Source organism: Gymnoscopelus braueri, assembly GCF_963280865.1.
Source record: "Gymnoscopelus braueri genome assembly, chromosome: 13".
NCBI lineage: Eukaryota > Metazoa > Chordata > Actinopteri > Myctophiformes > Myctophidae > Gymnoscopelus > Gymnoscopelus braueri.
The window spans coordinates 25,530,074-25,550,577 of NC_137615.1; the positions used below are offsets into that span (position 1 = coordinate 25,530,074).

The 20,504-nt window shown below is 40.8% G+C and overlaps 4 protein-coding genes across 4 annotated transcripts in view; 2 read left to right on the forward strand and 2 right to left on the reverse strand.

Annotated features, from left to right (window-relative positions):
* LOC308099243 (uncharacterized protein) overlaps positions 1 to 20,504 on the reverse strand; it is a 355,975-nt gene that overhangs the window by 192,031 nt on the left and 143,440 nt on the right. The window lies entirely within an intron of this gene.
* On the forward strand, positions 822 to 7,589 carry epor (erythropoietin receptor). The gene is made up of 8 exons (XM_080447929.1): positions 822 to 1,019; positions 1,314 to 1,449; positions 1,927 to 2,093; positions 2,445 to 2,596; positions 3,194 to 3,350; positions 3,991 to 4,078; positions 4,215 to 4,302; positions 4,868 to 7,589. The coding sequence occupies exons 1-8, from the start codon at positions 920 to 922 to the stop codon at positions 5,600 to 5,602; spliced, it is 1,623 nt and encodes a 540-aa protein (XP_080304055.1). The 5' UTR covers positions 822 to 919; the 3' UTR covers positions 5,603 to 7,589.
* Positions 7,736 to 10,582, reverse strand: swsap1 (SWIM-type zinc finger 7 associated protein 1). The gene is made up of 2 exons (XM_080447932.1): positions 10,086 to 10,582; positions 7,736 to 8,756 (listed from the first exon to the last, which is right to left on the reverse strand). Exons 1-2 carry the CDS (start codon positions 10,347 to 10,349, stop codon positions 8,193 to 8,195), a joined length of 828 nt encoding a protein of 275 aa, XP_080304058.1. The 5' UTR covers positions 10,350 to 10,582; the 3' UTR covers positions 7,736 to 8,192.
* On the forward strand, positions 11,265 to 20,141 carry znf653 (zinc finger protein 653). The gene is made up of 10 exons (XM_080447925.1): positions 11,265 to 11,587; positions 12,094 to 12,134; positions 12,429 to 12,758; positions 13,290 to 13,897; positions 15,071 to 15,254; positions 15,965 to 16,040; positions 16,683 to 16,794; positions 16,919 to 17,033; positions 17,114 to 17,213; positions 18,569 to 20,141. The coding sequence occupies exons 1-10, from the start codon at positions 11,307 to 11,309 to the stop codon at positions 18,744 to 18,746; spliced, it is 2,025 nt and encodes a 674-aa protein (XP_080304051.1). The 5' UTR covers positions 11,265 to 11,306; the 3' UTR covers positions 18,747 to 20,141.

The window sequence follows — 20,504 nt, forward strand, 5'->3', positions numbered from 1 at the left end:
GGTTGCCAGATTATGAGAGAGAAATAAGCAACCAGGTCTAGGAAAACAAGCCCAAAAGAAGCAACTTAGGTCACATCATGAGCTCTTTAAACCTATAATCCTATATGTGTCCATTGTAATGTGTCGGCTATTTGAAAATAGCAGATCTACGAGCTTGTGAGCTTGTAGATCTGCTATTTTCAAAGCCTCTTGCAATACAATATGGAATATTTGAAAGTTTTTTAAACATTCTCACAACACAAATGCTCCCCTGGGCACAAAACATTTTCATGAAAATATTTGAGAATCACTGGTTTAAATAATAATAATACATTTTAATTAAAACATTTGGAAGCAAGCCCTAAATAGGCAACTGCACTTTAGAAACAAGCCCAAAAAAACGCAAACTGCAACCACCAATTTTTACAAGCAACTTTACAGAAAAAGAAGCCCAAAGTCGCTTATAATAAGCCGGCTGCCGACATGGCAATTGATTGATTGAATACTTAATTAACAGTTTGCAAAGACAAGCACAGGGAAGTAGGCTACAGTTCAATACAAGGTCTGTTAAGAGGAGTTTAAACCCAAGAAAGCACTATGGCTTGTTTTCATTGGGGTCCTTATGGCACTGGCAACACTGGCGCTTCAACATCAACATCAATGAGTGCGTAATTCCCTCCCACAAACAAGAGCGTAGTAAATGGAACACTCTGCTTCCATGCTGGTTTGTGGAAAGTAAACAGTTTGGCTCCCTCACCTTATCTCCTTTGGTACACGCGCGAAACAAGTAACCATGATCCATGGTATCTGCAAAACAAGCCGTAAACGAGAAAACAGACGCTCGGGGCAGGTTGACACGCTTAGTGGGACAGGTTGACACGCTGGTGATGTGGACAGAGGACACAAAAAGCTAAAAAATCACCACAGAGAAGAAGTGAAAATGGCTTATGATCATCCGAGTCGATTGTTGGTTTTCTGCATGATATTTTGCGCAAAAACGGCGGCTTCCACGGACCAGAGAGCACATTTTGAAAAGAAAGGTAGGATGATTTAAAAAAATAGGCTACATAGCCTAAAATAATAATGATTAATATTATGATTAATAAATAAACAGCCATAAACCCATAGCTGGCTAACACATGCAAGTGTTTATGGCTATCATGGTTTAACAGTGTTAATATGACCTTGACCTTTCCTGTACTAAAAAACTATAACAGATGAGCTATTATCAACAATTCTATATTCATTTTGGATACTGAATGTTTTTCTTAATTTCCTTCTGCTAATCAAATCAGAAGTCAAATCTAACTTTATGGTCTTCACCCACCACCCAGTGTCCTTACTACTGACTGAGGAGCCAAAGAGCCTTAAGTGCTTTTCTGAGACTTTAGGGGACCTCAGCTGCTTCTGGGAGGAGGACGAGGAGAGGGCTGGCTCTGCTGATCAGTATACCTTCACATACACCTACCAGTGAGTCACATGCAGGAAACCTGGTTGAAAATGGGGGTTAATGATCACAAGTTCAACCTGGTGAACCATGAATTAAATGTGATACATCATGGAGTGATAATTCTTCCCCAGGGGCTTCATTGAAAGGATGTACACACACAGCAAAATCCTCAGTGTTAAATGTTACTTTGAGAGTCAGTGTAACACGGGCAGTGGTGGAAAGTAATAAGTACATTTACTCAAGTACTATACTTTTACTTCTACACTCCACATCTCAGAGGCAAATATTGTACTTGATGCCAATACTTTTTTACTTTAAAAAGTATTATAAATGTTGAATACAGGACTTTTACTTGTAAAAGAGTGTTTCTACATTGTGGTATTGATTCTTCCACCACTGGTAATGCGTGCGGGTCCATTTGGGTCACTCATTTGTTACACTCAGTAGTACAGTGTATGGCACAGAAATAATAACTCAAAGTAGCGTCTTTCCTGTAGGCGAGAGAACAGCAGCAGGTGTCCGGTGAAGACCTTCCCTGCTGTTGGTGCCAAGAGGCTTTTTATGTGTCAACTGAACAAGACAAATATGTTCGTCCCCATGGATGTCCAAGTGCATAAGGACGGAGTCCAGATCCACAACCGCAGTATCTTCATCGAGCTCATCAGTAAGTCTTCCATATTTGCTGTGTACGCTTGTTTCAGTGAAGACACATACTTAGAAACATTTAAGGGGGAGGATGAGGAGACCTGGCGCTGTATTCCCTCAATTTCCAATTCCATACTTTGTTATTTCTCAAATGAATTCTAGGGTCCAATCTTTACACTCTCATTGTTAAAGTTTGCTTCAAACAATGTATTGCAGCACATATGCTTCCCCTAAAAGTGAGTATATTGCTTCACCACATTTCTCCAGATTAAATCTATTGGAGCAGTACATCAGGGGTCGTCAGCATACTTCTTCTGTGCAATTTCCCTCCAAATCCAATCTAAACCCTCCCCATCTGTCTGCATGCCAGTTCTGCTAGACCCTCCTGCTGATGTGAGGGTGAGCACCACAGACCAGCAGGGCCAGTTGAGGGTGCGCTGGGTGCCTCCTACTCTCAAATACATGGAAAGCCTCATGATGTACGAGGTCAGCTACGCCACAGCGGAGAGCCACGTGGGACAGGTATGACACTTTATTATAATGCAGTGTTTCCCAAACACTGCATTATACCCTTTTTGGGTCTTGGTCCCATTTGTATGGGTCATGACTCATGACTCGAGTAAATATCATCGTAAATGATTTTTGCATTTCCTATATTAAAAATATATTTCAAAAGATTTTCACAAATAAAAGCAAAAAATATCATAAAATCCAAAACTATTCCATAAAAATAATAGTGAGAATAGCAGATCTACAAGCTCACAATGTGTGCTTGTAGAGCACACATTGAGAGCTTGTAGATCGCCATTTCACTATTTTTTAAATAGGGCATAAGTTATTATGGTATTTTTGTAAGTTTGGGTCCCGGTGTTACAACAAATTCTCAGCTGAAAAACTTTGGGTTTGGGAACTCCTGTTATAATGTACCAGTTATAACATAACACTGTATTATAATGTAAGAAAACCTCATACTAGTGGTAATTAAAGACAAGGTTACACTTACTCAGTAGGCCTATATTTCCTGGGCACTATGGCTCTGAACTGTTTAATGTTGGTTGCTTGTAGTGTTTATGATCAAGGAGTTGAAGATTATTCTACATCTTATCCTAATTCCTTCAGGTGGAGGAGGTGGACGGATCAGAGTTGGTCCTGAGAGATCTCGAGCCAGGTACCCAGTATAAGGTGCGGGTCCGTGTCAAGCCGGGGGACGGGATTAGCTATGACGGCTACTGGAGTGCTTGGACTGATCCCATCTTCATGGACACTCTGCCGGCAGGTATGTTACACAATGTAATAGCAAAATGCATCACCAATTTTGGAGATATTACTCACTATATAGTCATCAAATCCCCATACAACTATAAAAGTGCGCTCCTCGGAGAGCAGAACTCCACTAAACCGGGCTGCTGGACTGTCTCAGTTGTGGGGTACTGCCATCAGGACACGAGGTAGTGTGGAGGGAATAGAGTTTGTACAACAGACGGTGCAACTTTTTGTGTTTGTGGTGCTCCCTACTACAGAAGTGAAAGCTTTTGTAGGTGCGCTCTATAGAGGCCCCTTAACATGCAATTCCACGTTGGGGATGATTGGATGTTGCGTTCATGATATATAGCGTTTTTTGTTGATAATAGCCCCGCCACAATTTTGTGAACCTAATTACAGGCAAAGGTGTGAAAACACTGTTTGGCGGTCATTGTCACATGATGCAGAAGAGCATTACTGCATACTTTGGTGAAAAAGAACATCAAATTCCTTCAACAAACAGTGACATTGTAGCATTAAATAAAGTTAAATAATAACAATAATTATAAAATAGAAAGAAACACAACATACATCACATTTATCCTTAGGGGAGATCTTCTTTTCCTTGTTGCTTTTCATCTCATTCTTTGATGGGGCCATTTTGTCTCCTCCAGATCTGGACCCACTCATCATATCTCTGATTTGTATCATCTCTCTTTTCTTCATAATGCTATCAGTCATGATACTCCTCTCCCATCGCAGGTCAGTCAGCCATTTATGCACACAAACAATGCAGCCTTCCACTATATTTACTGGTGATGACAAATCTTCATCCATTACAGCATTAGTACTGTATAATGACAAACATGTAACTGCTTTTATGTTATTGTATATTCAGGTTTCTCATAAAGAAGATTTGGCCTGTCATTCCAAATCCTGAGAGCAAGTTCCAAGGCCTATTTTCAGTTTATGGTGGTGACTTTCAGGTACAAATAACTACTAATTGAGAAATTGGTAAACTACTAATTGTTGTGGTTGATACGCAACCTAGCCAGTTATCATCTCTTGCTGATAATATGGTTTTGTAATATATACATTTTGTATACATCTTATATCTAGTATGTAAGTTTATAGAATACTTGAGTTAGGTTGTTTGAGACTAGATAGATAGAGGGCTGAACTTATTGACCCTGTGGACCCTGTGGAGACGTCTCTGCAGGAACAATCAATCTTCAAGTGACCAAAACAAGTTGTCAAGAGAGTGAATAACAACTTTGATAATGTCCAGACATGGTCAGCCATTTTAGCAAGAGAGTCGTATGTTGTATGTTGCATGGGAGGAGTTCAGCTATAATCTATAGTAGTGTAGCACACCTCTCTCCATCTGTTCTCATCTTTAACATGTGGTGTGGACATTGAGTGATCCAAGCTCGTAATAATTGTATCTAAAATAAATATTGTGTTCATCTTGTATTAGGCTGGAAGAACATTAACACACACTAACCTATTGACAGTTATCAACTTCTCAATCCTTCGCATGTTTTCCCATAGGAGTGGTTGGGCCAAACCAACGGAGGCATTTGGCTGAGTCCAGCTTTCTTCTATTCTGAGGAGCGTGCGTCTCCACTGGAAGTCCTCTCAGAGCTCAGTATGGGCCCTCCACTGGCCTCCCCACCTCTGCCACCCAAGGCTACTCGGGCCATGGCCAGTGAAAGAGAAGAAGAGGGGGAGCGGGTGGATGAGGAGAAGACGCTCATTAGAGTGGATTCAGTATTGATGGAGAGATGGAAAGAAACTTCGCATGACCATTGGCTGATGGACCAGTTGCGGGCACTCCACCATCATCCTGCCCCATGCTCCCAGTCGTCACTAATGGAGTCCCAAGACGCCTATGTCACCCTCAACGGCCACAACCACAGCAGAGACGAACATCTGGATGACATCTTAGAGGAGACGCTACCCCTGGAAGTTCTCTTTGCTTCCGGGACAAAGTCATCAGAATCCCAATCCGACCTGGGTTCCTTACAGCAGAGCTCTGGCTCGGGGCGTCTCTCATCCCAGTCAAGTTTTGAGTATCCAAACCACACCTGGTCACCCAAAGGCCCTGGATACACCTATATGGCAGTGGCTGACTCTGGGGTGTCCATGGATTACAGCCCCATGAGTTCCAGCCGGATAGGTGACATTGGGAAACTGTCCGTTTTTGCTCATGAGTATAAGAATGAGATTCCTGTTCCCAGAAAACCCTTACTGACAAGTCAGCACCCACTCCGCTATGGCTGTTGAGTAAGAGCTAAGCCCAGTAACAGCCTACGAACTGACCGAGGCTTGGATATCTGATGGAACAGACAGCTAAAGGGTATTTACATATTTGACCAAACTGGCCACTCTGCAATTTACCCTCCCAGCAAGAGGGTGACATCAAGGACTTAGACTCTGTTTGAAGCAAGAGGCAGACTGACACCTCACTGTAAGCAGAGATGACCCAGGAAAATGCAGCAAGAAGAGTCAAATGTGGATACAATACAATACTATATAGAGTATAAATAAGCTCTCATCTGTACAGGACTATCATTAAATGTAAATGGCAGCTGTAGTTGACACATACAAGAAAGATGTGACAACAATTCACGTGTTTATATATCGGTAATTTTGTATTTTGTTATCTCATAGGATAGTACATAAGGTTTTTTAATATCTTCACTGAAATACAAGTTGACACAATAGTGAGAGCCATCAGCATTTGGACAGTATTTCACTTTCTCACGTTTGTTTATTTTTTCTAATATGCATATATTTATAAATATATACAGCACATCTGCTGTATCCCATTAGACACTGTGTAAGTGGATTCAGTTCTATAAGGAGCTGGTTATACAGGTTGTATTGTACATCACTTCTAAAGGGTAGCGAAAATAAGTTTGGTAACTAATTTGTTTTGATACCAGTTAATAACTTATTACACGTCCTCCTGAGTAACTTGCACAACACTGTCTGTCTATCACTCTGTGTTGATACTTTGTAATTGAAATGACACAATGAGAGCCAGACTGTTGTCTCACAATTTTTTACAAATACTTCTGCCTAGCATTCAGAGATTGTGAAATAGTTGTCTAAATAGTGCTAACTTACGTGCATTTTCAGGCAAATCAGATAGGAGGTAAAAAGAAATAACTTTCTGATGAACCTCTAATTAATGGAGAGTACTTGTCTTTTAATTTAATATTGACTGTGTCATTTATATTCTATGGTCCAAATGCTGATGAAACTTGGATTTGTAAATATGTGTGATTGTTTTGTTTTGTCTATCGTGTTACTATTGTTTCAAACAATGATTAGGCTAAATTGCTTTGCTATCACCATTTCCTAAACACAAAATGCCTGCATGAATGAAAAGATGCAGTAGCTGCAGGAAGAATGTACACTTAGTGATTATAGTAGATACTTACTATTTTCCTTGTATTTAGAATGCAAGAATTCTTGGAAGTGGTTCCAGGGTTCCAAGGATGAGTGCATGTCACCATCTTGTCTTTAGCCACCAAGAGTATGTATGTCTGTATAGTGTCTACTCTACACCCAATTATTACTTTGAAAAAAACACTGCATGGATGGAATCAAACTGTAAATAATACACATCTACACTTTATGTTTAGCATAAGACATGTAATAACATTCAGCAATTACGTAAGTCTCATTCATAGAACATCGATTGTGCCAGCTTATCACATTTGTGGGAGTGAACCCTAACTAATTACACAATAATAAATTGCTGTACAAATCAGCTAAAGCTATTTGAAGTAGCTAGTTTAAAACTAGTTATCTAAAATTCTTTAAATGGCTGATTACAATTCTTTGCAGAATAAGTTAAGGGATGGTGATGATCTGAAATGAGGTACAGAATGGAATCCCCTCTAAAGCAAAACAAATAAGTCTATTGAATTGTAACTATTTCCAAGGACATGCACTCAACTATGAAGGTATCCATTTAAAATTCGTAATTTTTCAACGCTTACTTTGAAATAGGATATTTCTCTCCATTTCTTTCCCGTTGAGATTCACATTTTAATATACTCTTTTCTTGTTATTGTTTTAGCTTGCTCACACTGAAGGTGATTTATTCGTTTACTGTGATTACGTGGAATAGTAAAACTGAGAATGCCACTTGTGACTTCAAAGATCTGTGATGTCTACTCACATATCACCAATTTTATTTTCATATATATTTTTTTATGAAAATGCAACTTTAAACTCATTAAATTATGTACAATCTTCAGCATGTGGATCCTCTGAGTTGAAACCAAGGTTAATAAGGACACAAACTTGAAAGACACTGGCATGGCAGTTAAACAGTCATATGAGTTGAATGGGTGATTCCCAGGTCACATTCTACTGAATGTAAGATAAGGAAGCATGGCTTTACAAAAGATTACATTATCACACATTATAGTGCCAGGGGAGTCATGTAGGTTCAGACATAAACAAAGCCTGATTTATATGTTGTTGTACAGCTGTGTCACTCACTGAAAATAGCCAAATAAAGAACTTGTAGATCCGCTATTTTCAGCTAGCAGCACCGTAATCCAATAGGATGGAACTGGTTAGTTGAATGTACAGAGAAATATGGTAAAAAAAAATATGAATTTGAACAAAACAGGGACATTTGATTATCATAAATCATTACGTTCATAAAAGAGTCTCAGATCAATATGCAAAAACATAACATTTCTACTTAAACTAGGGCAATAATTCCAAGACTAATCAATTGTCTTTTAGTTATGCACACCACAATCTATTGTAGAACAGTACCTCTCTCAGATTTATCAAAATCTTGCCATTACATATTCTTTCACTGGTGAAGTCTGTGATTTGAACACATTCAAACCGATGTAAACTCCATTAAGCCATCATGAGAAACAACCAACCGCCACTCCAGTGCTATGCCTGGTTCCTTGATCTTGCTTCCCTCAGTACAGGGGGCCTCTGTCTCTGTGATACCCGTCCCAGAGAGGTACACGTGCCACACCTCTTGTAGACCAGCTGCCGTGGCTCCATAGCTCTCATCTCTGTCCAAAGTACACCGAACCTGGAAGTAGCGATCAAGCACAGAGAGGATGGGATCTGGCGCCGACAGCTCCCCACTCCTTTGTCCGACCTCCAACTGTGACTCGAACGAGGTAATGACTCGGCAGGGAGCCAAGCTCAAGTCCCGCTGCTCCAGGACTTGTGTGAGAAATGCAGCCGTGTCATGCAGCAATGCACAGACATGTGCAGCACAGGACTGTTCCACCTGCTGAAATTCACTATGGCTACAGCCTCCTGCACCGTGAAGGTAGCCCTCCAGCCTGTCAACTATTATCAGAGATGGAGGGGACGATTCGTGAAGGCAGGCCACCTGCTGGAGGAGCTCTGTCACAGTCCTGGGATAGCAAAACTTGATTTTCTGAAAAAAGAGAGAGCGTGTAAGTCAGTTAGTCAAAAAACAAACAAGTTGCATTAGAAGATTGCTTGGGTAAGAGACATGCACACTAAATCAGGTTTACGGTTCAGATTAATTAACTTTTCAGACCTGTGTGACCATAAATGAGTTCATGAGGGTAACTTTCCTATTCTCCTATTCAGGAGTTTGCAATACATATTTTCACCCACAACTCATTTCACTTCGACCTTTCTGCAAAACATGGTCCCAAATTATCTGTATTGTGCACTAAGAGACAGATATGTGTAAACTGTGCAGAGACATCTCTCTTCTTATCATCTGTAGAGAAGAGCGGGAGCGCTATAGATAAGCCCCTCCCCAAAACACAATTCTTTACAAGCTACAGATACATGTGCAGCTAATAATTGACAACCCCCCCCCCCCCCCAAGTAAAGAAATAAAGAATAAATGTATGCTTTTGGAAATTATTTATTCTATTTTGTAGAAATAGTAGAAATATTAAGCCTTAAATGCATTTAAAAATGATTATAATACTGTGTGTATTTGGCCCTCATTTATAAAAAAAATATAATGTAAATAAATATGTATAAAAAATAAAAAAGGTGCCATAGGTTGTAACATAGGTAGCCTTTGATCAAGACTATAATAGATTTTAATTTGATCGAGTATGACTTTTACTTTCGTATCTACGATAGTCTTGGCTAGCACCCCCCAGTGCGTCCTGCACTTACACCAGTTAAGCCCGTACTTCTCCATACATGTACAAGGGATATATATACAGTGCTTACCCGGTTGCCCCAAATGTTAACTCCAATTCGGAGTCTTTGTGCACTGTATGTACTAGTACATATTTTTCAATAGATATGTTTAATCCCGTCTGTGCTTGAACGCCATTCCCCCCTCGTTTACTTTCTGTTCACATTAAGTGTAATTCCGACTTTCACCGGATGCGTCCCGTCACTACCGCCCATTGTGGAATACAGGGAACTTGTATTCCGACAGAATCCGACACAGACGGAATTAAAACGCATATCTATTGATAAAAATGGACTAAAACAGTGCACAAAGACTCCAAAGTGCGATTTAACATTTGGGGCAACCGGGTAAGCACCTTACATATTTTTTGTACATGTACGGACTACGGAGAAGTACAGAAGTCTTGATCCAAGGCTATATAACAAAGTTATCATACAGGGTAGACCACCGTGGCGTGTTAGAATGATTCACAGACTACAAAAACACACATTACTGATTTAATTACATAAACTCAACGAGCTCGAACGTTGCACTTGGGTACACATGGCCAGGACGGGAAGGTAAAAAAAAAGTTACCTTCAAACTGTCTGGGCTCAGCTTAGACATGCAGCTCTGAAGAGGGAGCGGTAGGCTCTGAATCTGTGTTTGTGTGAAGAACAACACTTTGATCCCCAGCTCCGAGGCAGCTGTGACGGCCGCGAGGAGCAGCAGAGACCTGGTGATGCTGCGATCCCCGACCACCAGAGCTGAGGATGATGGGCAAATGAGTTGGAAATCCTTCGTATTAACACCCGTTTGTGGAATAAAAGTCTTGAATACAACAGTCAGTATATCTGCCATGATGATATGCAACTGTACAATAAACCTGCGCCTCACTAATTAACCTTAAAGTGATTTACACCACAGTGTTGATTTCGCGCATTTGTTTGATTTGTCAATGTTTACATGTTTCACGTGTATGTCCGTTCTGCTGACGGGTCCGTGTGGAACAAACTCTATTACGTTTGTGTTCCGCCACAGAGTTTCTAAAGTGCACAGTCAGTCACACTAGATATTAAGCTCGTTGTTGTCCCCTGGCACCCATTATTGTTACGATTATTACGCTGTGGTTTGGATTTTGCATCAAGGTCAAGGATATACACACGTTTTTGAATGTACGTGTGAATGCATGCATCATATATTCTAGCCATGGATCACACGACGGTCGTCTGTCACGACCGTCATGGATGAACTTTAACCTGGTTTTGGCACTTTCTTCATTTACGGCCTGTACATCTACATACACTTCCAGATTTCAAATATAAAGTGCTTATGCCATGGCCACGGTCGGATGTTAAAATTCTGTTCGGGCCCGCAGAAGTACCCGTATCTTCCGTATTGTCCAATAAAAAGCATTTTAATCCGATCGGTGGCCATTTTCTCATAGAGTTATTATGTATCAGAGTGCAGTACACCTTCCAACCGATAGGGTCGCGTAGTTGAAAGCATATGAAGGAAATACGGAGTAAATGGCCACCGATCGGATTAAAATATTTTTTTATTTAACAATACGGAATATACAGGTACTTCTGAGGGGCCGTACTTAATTGTATCATCCGTGGCCATAGGGTAAGCACTTTTTATTTGACATCTGAACGTTTATGTAGATGTACGGGCCAAAAAGGGAGAAAGTTGAAGTTCATCCATGACTGTCATGACGGTTATGTATCAGGCGACCACATATTCAGACTTCCTGTTAGGTCAGACTACAGCTTCCGTAATCTTTTGGCAATCACAACAACAGCTGTTGTTGCCAAGATGGCGGATCGCTATGCAGAAGAAGTGGAGGCTCCTCTGCTGGACGCAGACTGTGCTCTGAGGCGCTGCAGAGGGCGGCCCAGGCTCACTGACACCGACCGGGCACAACGGCGCCTGGAGTCCAGGAAGAAGTACGACGTGAGACGGGTCTACCTGGGGGAGTCCCACAGGCTGTGGAGTGAACTCCGCAGGAGGACCAGTCTGAGCGACGCCGGACTGGCAGAGTATCTGATCCTGCTGAACTCAACCTATGGAGAAAAGTACCAGCAGAAATACTGCGGGTAATAATAATAATAATGGATTTTTATTTATAATGCACTTGTGTAAATCTCAAAGTGCTGGGGGGGTGAGCTACGCTCACTTTATTCCTTAAATGAGTAGTTTACCCCCAAAAATTACTTATTTTCTATCCATTACACACCCCATAAAGCCTTGAATTCGTGGAGATTTTTTTGTTTTCTAGTCGCACTCCTAAGCCAATGACCGGCTGAGTCTCAAGAGTCAATTGAGTTGTGACCAGCCACCCACCCAGTCATCAAATTATTGGCCCAGGAATGCGACAAAAAAAATTCAAGGCTTCATGGGGTGTGTAATTGATAGAAAATAAGTAGTTTTGGGGGTGAACTACTCCTTTAATGCTAGTTAGTAGACAGGTCTGCTCATACATGCAGCCACCAAAGTGTTGGCATCTTGACCACATTGTTGGGTGTTTCACTGTGTTGCACTGTGCATTGCTTATCCAGACGATATCCAATATCTTTTTTCCGTATGATAACTGTCTTAATAGGAAGAAGATTGCCCCAGAGTTATCAGTGAAGCCCAAAAGGGGTAAGTAGTCAGTTTGTATCAGTGCATTAACCACTTAAACCCCAGCATCCGTATTGTGGGGGAAATAACAGATCGACAAGCTCACAACGCGACGCAGCGGGTCGATTTGTGAGCTTGTCGTTTGACTATTTTCAGCGAAAGCTTTCCCCACAATAACAGAAAACAGAAAAGACACTAGTATAGAGCCCTGAGGGACTCAGCTCAACCACATGGGGTTTAAGTGGTTTAAACAATAAATCACTCAGTTGGTATTGTTTTCTGTTGTTACATACTGTATCTCCTATTCTTTCACAGGAAGGAAGGAGCGTGTGTCGAGCCTTCAGAGCCTGGTGACATGGTACCAGGAGCACTCCCACACCTGTCTTCACGAGCCCCAGCTCAGAGTCCTGGAGCCCCAGCTGGGTTTCTCCACTACAGCTATCTGGCAGTGTGACGCTGACCACTCGTTTGTGCAGTTCCTTTACTCGCCACCGAGGGAGGCTAGTGATTCAGAGCCCGAGGAGGGGGCGTTGATGAACGGAGAGGATGATGGAGAGACAGTTACCAGAATAAACATCCCAGTGGCAAAAGGCATCATGACTAGGAAGAGGAGAAGGGAAACAATTGCTGACAGACGGCTCAAAGGTTGTTGGAGTCGTAAAACTAAGCTGATAGCAAAAGGTTTAAATGTGGACGTCAGAGAAGGAAATGCGATTCTTATCTGCATTTGACTTTGCAGTAACTAATTTAGCCAGGCCCTTTTCCAGCTCAACTGTCCATTTCCTCAAAAGAACATGTCGTTTTAAAGAATGGTTTCCTTGTAAAGTGGCTGATGTTATAAACCAGATGAACGTAAAACACAAAACCTACAAACTCTGTTGTATAATCTTGAGATATTTAATGCAGCATACAAATTGACACTTTTTGGCCATGAGGTTTTCCCCTTTCACCTTGTCAAGTTATAGTACACACACACACACACACACACACACACACACACACACACACCACATCCATTTTGGCTTTCTTAGACCCAGAGTTGAGCACCCTTTCTATCTTAGACTAAGTTGATCATATAAACAAGTGACATGCAAATATTTATTCGCTTTTGCCTTGCGGCTGCTCTTAACATAGTTCAGTAAAGTGACTACAAATTATCTGTTTACTACTCTTTAGATGCTGAAGAAAATCTGGATGGTTCTGAGGTGCAAGATACACCTATGATCTGTGTGGGACAGGCCACGAATCTCAACCACCTGCCCAGCATGGTGGCTCCCTCCAGAGACATTCCACTGTCGGAGCAGACTGTCTGGGAGATGGAGATGGTCATGGGGAGACAACAGGGCTCTAATGAGACAGACACTGCATTTCACGCGGTGGGAGAGCCCATTGACTCAGAGGATGAAGAAGAGGTGGAGGATATGAGAAGAGACAGATGTGGAGGAAGAATTCGGGATGGAGGAGGAGGAGAAGAAGAAGAAGAAGAAGGATGTGGCGGTGGGAGGGAAAGACTCAGAGATGAAGGAATGGGGGCTTCACCGGATGGCTATGAGTGCGTGGTAGTGACTGCATCTCTAACAGACAGACTGGAGAAGACGGATGAGGACCCCTCACTCTACCGGAGCCCGAGTGACCCTGTTGGATTAGACTCTCAACCTGACCTGTTGGTTCCACCTCCCATGCAGGTGTCAGAGCAAGGAGAGTTATTTGACCCTCAGACTCTACAAACGGTGGTGACCAGTTGTGAGATACCAGACCAGAGGGCAACTCTAGAAGGCTCACAGGTAGATCCATGAGAGCCATTCAATCACTACACTTGGATTATATTTATTTTCTTTTTTATATAACTTAATCCGTTTTTCAAGTATAGCATGAGGATGACAATCATCACACGGTTGTCCCTTCACAACCCCCCCATCCTGCCCACCTACCAAGACATATCACATACACAGAACATAAAATGTCCATAAACAGAAAAACATATTCTCCTAATGTAATTGTTATGAGCCAATTGTTTTTGTTGGAGCACCTGGCTAAGCCAGATGCACCATGGAGGATTCAATACCCAGTCTCTACAGTGGTGGGCAGGAACCTTACCGAGGCACCTGGAAACCCTATACTAATAATTATTAAAAAAATATAATAGTAAGTATACTAATACATAAATGGCACAGTCCAATCCTCCCAGCAAGACCATTGGCCCAAAACCCATGTGCACATCAACAGGGACACACTGTCATATGCAATGCACTTCATCCCTTTTACAGCATGTCCGTAAACATCCATACTCGTCTAGCACACCTCATAGTGCATATGCCAGACAGGGCATAAAAAAGAAAAAAAAATCGTTTTCCCTTAAAAAAAAAAGAAAATCTAATTTTAACGTGTAAAACACACCTCATAGTACATAAGATATAACATTATGAAAAGCGAGTGAGGCACTGAGCTACCGAATGAGACTCCATGACATTGTTTAAATATTATTTTATTTTTACATAAATGTCAGGTTCTCTACATATTTTATGAATGTGGACCACATGAGATTGTGTTATTTTTAATTTAGCCACGAAGCCATTGCGAAACCATCTTAATGAGGTTTTGTCTTTGTGTAGGCATGTAGTGTACGGCACTCTGGCTCAGTACACTGACACACTATCATTGTCAAATCACAAGACAAAGTCATATCTCATTATCGGAAGTATTTGGTAGTTAAGTTCAAGAAGGTCAATTGCTGATTAACCTATTGTACATATTGACATATAATTTCAGAGCTATTCATCGTAGGATGAGACTGTTTGCATTGCGTTTGAAAGCCATCGCATTTCTGTACAGTAATTTTCCTTGATGACGTCTTTGCTCAGATATGCACCCATCTAGGTTGCCCTAGTTTTTTTTATTGTTAAATCAAAGCATTGTTCTGATGGTAAATTGTAAAACTACTCGTGTGTCATTTACAGCTGATTATCATCACTGGCCCCAGTTATGAAGCTCTTGCCTCAGAGGGAATCCAACTCAATATGGGAGGTGGAGACGTAGAGGAAGTCACCTGCACTGTCATTGAGGGCGTGACCTACAACACTGCCACAATCTGCCAATCAGAACCAGACCTCAGGACAGCAGAGGAAGATGAATCCATCACAGGTTGACTCTTTATTTTAGAATTTAGAATTAGGCCAACACAAACTCAACATTTGTGCATTTGCTATGTAAGGAACACATTGATATAGACCATGATTTTATTTTTTTCTTGTTCTTCATCTTATTATTATTCTTCCCCAAAAGGTCAAAAGCACAATTTTCAGAAAGGTTTTAAAGGTAGTGTCAGTGATATTCCTTTGTTAAAATAAGTGTTAAATAACTATATATTCTGATAGTAATCATTGCTATAGAGTGTTTGTTCAGTAACAGGGGTCTCCCTGTCTCTCCAACTCTTTAATACATTTTCAGGTCGGTAATCGGGAAATGTTATCCAATCAGGAGAGAGAACTCTCATACAGGTGAAATTGCAAGTGATGACACAAAGAAATGAGCAGACAAAATTGGAACTTTTTTTTCTGTTTATTAAAGAGCTGGAGAGACGGAGAGACCCCTGTTATTGAACAAACACTATAGCAATGAATACTCTCAGAATATAGTGCTTTAACCTTTTTAAGTTTAGTTTTGACCTACCTTAAGTTTAGATGTTTTAAGTTGTTCCTAGTCGCTGCCCCTGTGAGGAGGCTTCGTGACTCACTTTTGGATCATGACCCACTGGTTGATAAACGTAGATGTAGTGTCTTCATCACATACACTATTCTACATTATAGATTATTTGCATTGATTTGTAATGGATTGTGCCGTCTCCTCCTCAGCCCTGAGTGAGAAGCAACTGCTACAGCCCACTGTTGAACCTAGCTGTGAGAGAGAACTTCACAGGAGCCTGAGCAGGTGATTAGCTTAACGCTAATACTAAATTGGTAACTTCAAAGCATGTGTGTGTTTTTGTTTTTAAAACTGGGCCCTAGTTCATTCATAAAGTTGCTTATGTGTGGATCTATTTCAAATGTTACTGTTATTGTGTTTGAAGTAGATGTCTTCACAGTTCCAAAATTCCAGTAGGCAATGTGTTTTTTAGAATGTAATTTCAATAAATGTTGCATTTCATATGTCAAGTTTAAATGTCTTTTTTTTTAAATTATTTATGGAAGAAAATAATTGATTACCCAAGACCTGCAGTAGTTATATTAGACCCAAACACTCAGGTCTTGGATTTTGGGGTTTGGAAGGACCTGTGAAGAGATCTAGTTTGAAGGACTTTAAACACTGTAAGATTTGTCTGATAGGACCCTGTCAGTTTGTATTGCTGCATGGAGCATATGTTAGTATGTGAACCTCTGCCCTAAAAATAACCAATGGGCATGATGGCACCTTTTAAACAAAATAGATGTTTGCATACTAACGGTGACTTGGAGGATATTATGAGAGTAAAGAGGAGTTGATTGATTTATTTTCAAACCGTAGAGCCACTAATCAATGCCACTGCAGCCATACTCTTCCAAATATAACTACTCTCCTATTTTGCTGTGTCAGATCAAAGAGAAACAGACGAGGCCCTGTCATCGAAGCAGACGGCATGCTCAAGATGTTCCATTGTCCATATGAGGGCTGTAGCCAAGTGTATGTGGCTATCAGCAGCTTTCAGGTAAAATATATCTCTGGATGCTTCTTTTCTGCCACGTTGTTCTGATATGGAATAGTAGGTTGTTAAACTGATGGTTCTAACAATAATAATGATAGCTTTTGTTCCACGTCTTTCTTTATCAAAGAACCACGTGAACTTGGTTCACCGGAAGGGGAGAACCAAGGTTTGCCCACATCCAGGTTGTGGAAAAAAGTTCTATCTGTCAAACCACCTTCATCGCCATATGATCATCCACTCAGGTACACACACACACTTTAAATCCTGGTATGTCAGTCAGGTATTTTAAGTCATCCCGTATTTTAATATAATTATACTCTAGGAGTCAGAGACTTCATCTGTGAGACGTGTGGGAAGTCATTCAAACGTAAGAATCACCTGGAGGTTCACAGGAGGACGCACACAGGAGAAACACCACTTCAGTAAGTTACTAATGTCAACACTTTGTCAACATTTTTTTGTACGCTTTTTTACGCTTCACAAACATCCTAAAACAATCCTACTCAGTCATTACTGAGTAGAATCCAAACAGTCTAGAGAGGGAGCTAACAATAATGGCAGACACAACGCTGGACAAAACAAATACAACAAAGGTACATCTCCAAATGTGACTAAATCCGAGGTTGGCTTTCTCCCATTGGTTAGAATTAAAGGAGAGGATGGGGATAGGCCCTTGTCACTGCTGATTCCAACTGGTTGGTTCATTTGGGAGGGTGTAGACAAGCTTGTTCCCAACATGTACGCAACGTGTCCCCTCTAATACACGTGAAGTTACTAGCCGAGTTTCACCGGAAGGGCATAACATGTGGAAGGGACATCACCCTCCCCGCCCCACTTCCCACCGCGGAACAAGGCCATTATTGTTTGTTGGAGCCAGACGGCACCGCAGAGGATCCTCTCCCCTATTCTCCGCGGTGGTGGGCTGGAACGTTATCCCTGTGCCACCCGAGTGCCCTTGGTAAACCTTTAACCTGGCTAGCAGCATAGATTTGTTGCCATGGCTGTATCTAGAATCTGAGTGATCACTCACTCACCCACTGATAGAAAAATGCAGTAGAAATATGAATGTTGTCAGTCATTATTTCTCACCATAATAAGCAATATTATTGCAAGATGTGGAAGATCAATTAGATATCTTCATGCAAAGTTCAACAGATACAATATTTATGTGTATATGTGTCCTGTAATGTACTTCCTGCTAATTAGGTACACTGTTTTGAATTAGGGCCTAAGAGTTTAGGAGGTTATTTATTTAGTGAGTGTCGTTTCATGCAGTCTACCTCCTACTGTATACTTTTGTTTTTGTCAAGACAAAACTTGAACTTACCAGACTTATTTAATCTAAATGTTGAGCACTGTTGAACAAGATTCATTCAACCCTTTTATTTTTAAATGTCTTATCACATTGAGGGTGAGACAAAACTATCAAACCAAGAAATGACATTTGCTACAAAACAAGTGCAGTTAAATAACCGCAGCCCAATATTGCAGTGAAAATAAGTGAAGAAAGTTCTCTAAACATGAACTTGTTTTAATTGAACTGTCTGTGTTTTGTTTTTCTTTCCCACACTGTGTCTTTTGTGGTTTGTGTTGTGAAGCACTTACTAAACTTGTTTTTGAAAAGTGCTACAGTATACAAATAAAGTGTATTATTATTATTATTATTATTATAATGACACAACCACCCCTCCAACTGACCCTTCCACCCTACCTCCATCACTCCGCTCTTGGTTCCATCTGCTGAACCTTCAATCTCTCCCTCTCAACCCCTCTCCAGATGTGAGATCTGCGGGTACCAGTGTCGCCAGCGGGCATCTTTGAACTGGCACATGAAGAAGCACAAGCCAGAAGCCCACTACAACTTCACCTGCGAGCACTGTGGAAAGAGGTTTGAAAAGCTGGACAGCGTCAAATTCCACAAGCTGAAAAGCCATCCTGACAAGCAGGCAACCTGAAAGGGTTGGGTAATTAAACAAAGACTTACTAATAGGACATGGGATGACCCAGAGAGACCTACAGGAAGTTGGAAAGTGGAGATTAAGCCTCTGCCTCTGAAGCGGCTTGTCTCCTGTACAGTAATATCATCAGGGTGCAGATGGACAGGTCCATTTGCTTCCATTTATACACTTTTTAGAGTTAAATGAACTCTGAGAATCTAAATGTGTCTTTACAGAGACTGTTGATAAAGACATGATTCAGCTCAGAGGCGGGACCGTCTTACAGCTGTGCTGGACACAGGCTGTACGCAGCAGATAAACCGTAAAGCGGTAAAAAGAAAAACCTCAATCCACTGTTGATGTCACGATTCAGCATGACTGTTTACATATCGATTAGAGCATCAGATTTGTATGATTCCTGATACTTACGATAGGCACTTTGTTGGTGTTGTTTCCCCAATTCAATTTAATGATATAATGATATATTTTATTTCTTTCTCACTAAAAGAGTTGACTGAATAATGCGCTTCAAATCAATGTGAGAAGAAAGCTGAAGCAGAACAAATATGTGGTGAATGCTATCTGCCGAGTCAAGGATGTCATTGCTGTCGGGCAGAAACCCTGTTTGTCCAAGACCGTTACTTTTCAGGAAATGTTACAAAATTACCTGTGTTCCATTGATGTAGTTATTATTTAGTCACAAATATTTATAAAAGCCACAGATTATCAAACATTTAAAATGGCGATAACTGCTGATATACAAGCTCACTATGCAGTGCGTCAACATGCGCTTCGAGCTTCTACGGCTATTTTCACTACTTTTGCGTGAAACTGTCATATCACAAAAGTATAAAATAGGGCATTCATTTATGGGAAAAAAAAGAAAGAAATTGAGGCAAAAGGTTAGCAATGTGAATGTTTTATGACATTGTTGTATTGAAGATGATTACATTGTTATATGACCGTTATAATGAGATTATTGAAGGTGATTTTGAAGATAAATATTGGACTTCTTAGGCTAATTCCCTTTGTCTATGTCGGCCGTTTTGTGTAACTCTACACAAGCAGAGTCCCATTGATCATAGATTTTTCCTATTTTGTCCATCACTTCTTAAGTGTCCTGACACACAGACTGTGATGAGAAGTACTGTCCCATGTGTGATTTATATGGTACTTAATTTCTCAGGAAAATTGTGTGGTCCACTTCCCTTTCTCATGTAGCGTCTTTGGTCTCGGTGCTTATTGTCATGTGTGATCCAGTTTTTTTTAATGTAGCTTTGAAGCAGATGCACTTTTTGTCTCCTCTGTCAGTTTTATCAGCTGATACATCACTGTCAAACATGAATATGGCACATATTTTATTTCTGAGGCATTTGTTTGAAACAAATGATCATTAAACTGTATTCTCGTCTATTGAAGAACACTTCTCTCTCTCTGTGTGTGTGTGTTTGAGACAAAATGGTCAAACTCCTCGTTTATTGAACCATACGAGCGCACACATGCAATCCAAGTGGCATGACAGGGAAAGTGCCACTTTGTTATATAAAGCAAAGCAGGTCTTGACTTGAGGTAGTACACCTATAAACTAAAAGGGAGCTAAGATGTACATAGATAACAGTCCTGTGAGGCTCATTTAAATGTTTTTACAACTGAAGGGAAAAAAAGGCATATCACTAAGCTCCTCTAAATTATGCTTTTTATCTCCACCAGACAGAAGGCAGGGCTAGAAATCGTCTCTGTGTCTTCCCTTCTCTGTCTTTCACTCTTAACCACTTG

What these genes read in the sequence shown, in the direction of transcription:
- epor (XM_080447929.1), top strand. Translation starts at nt 920, where the DNA reads ATGGCTTATGATCATCCGAGTCGATTGTTGGTTTTCTGCATGATATTT. An exon ending in AGCACATTTTGAAAAGAAAG is followed by an intron (nt 1,020 to 1,313) that starts GTAGGATGATTT and finishes CCCACCACCCAG; the next exon opens with TGTCCTTACTACTGACTGAG. An exon ending in CGGAGAGCCACGTGGGACAG is followed by an intron (nt 2,597 to 3,193) that starts GTATGACACTTT and finishes TAATTCCTTCAG; the next exon opens with GTGGAGGAGGTGGACGGATC.
- swsap1 (XM_080447932.1), bottom strand. Translation starts at nt 10,349, where the DNA reads ATGGCAGATATACTGACTGTTGTATTCAAGACTTTTATTCCACAAACG. An exon ending in TGAGCCCAGACAGTTTGAAG is followed by an intron (nt 8,757 to 10,085) that starts GTAACTTTTTTT and finishes CTCTTTTTTCAG; the next exon opens with AAAATCAAGTTTTGCTATCC.
- znf653 (XM_080447925.1), top strand. Translation starts at nt 11,307, where the DNA reads ATGGCGGATCGCTATGCAGAAGAAGTGGAGGCTCCTCTGCTGGACGCA. An exon ending in CAACTCTAGAAGGCTCACAG is followed by an intron (nt 13,898 to 15,070) that starts GTAGATCCATGA and finishes TGTCATTTACAG; the next exon opens with CTGATTATCATCACTGGCCC. An exon ending in CTTCACAGGAGCCTGAGCAG is followed by an intron (nt 16,041 to 16,682) that starts GTGATTAGCTTA and finishes TTGCTGTGTCAG; the next exon opens with ATCAAAGAGAAACAGACGAG.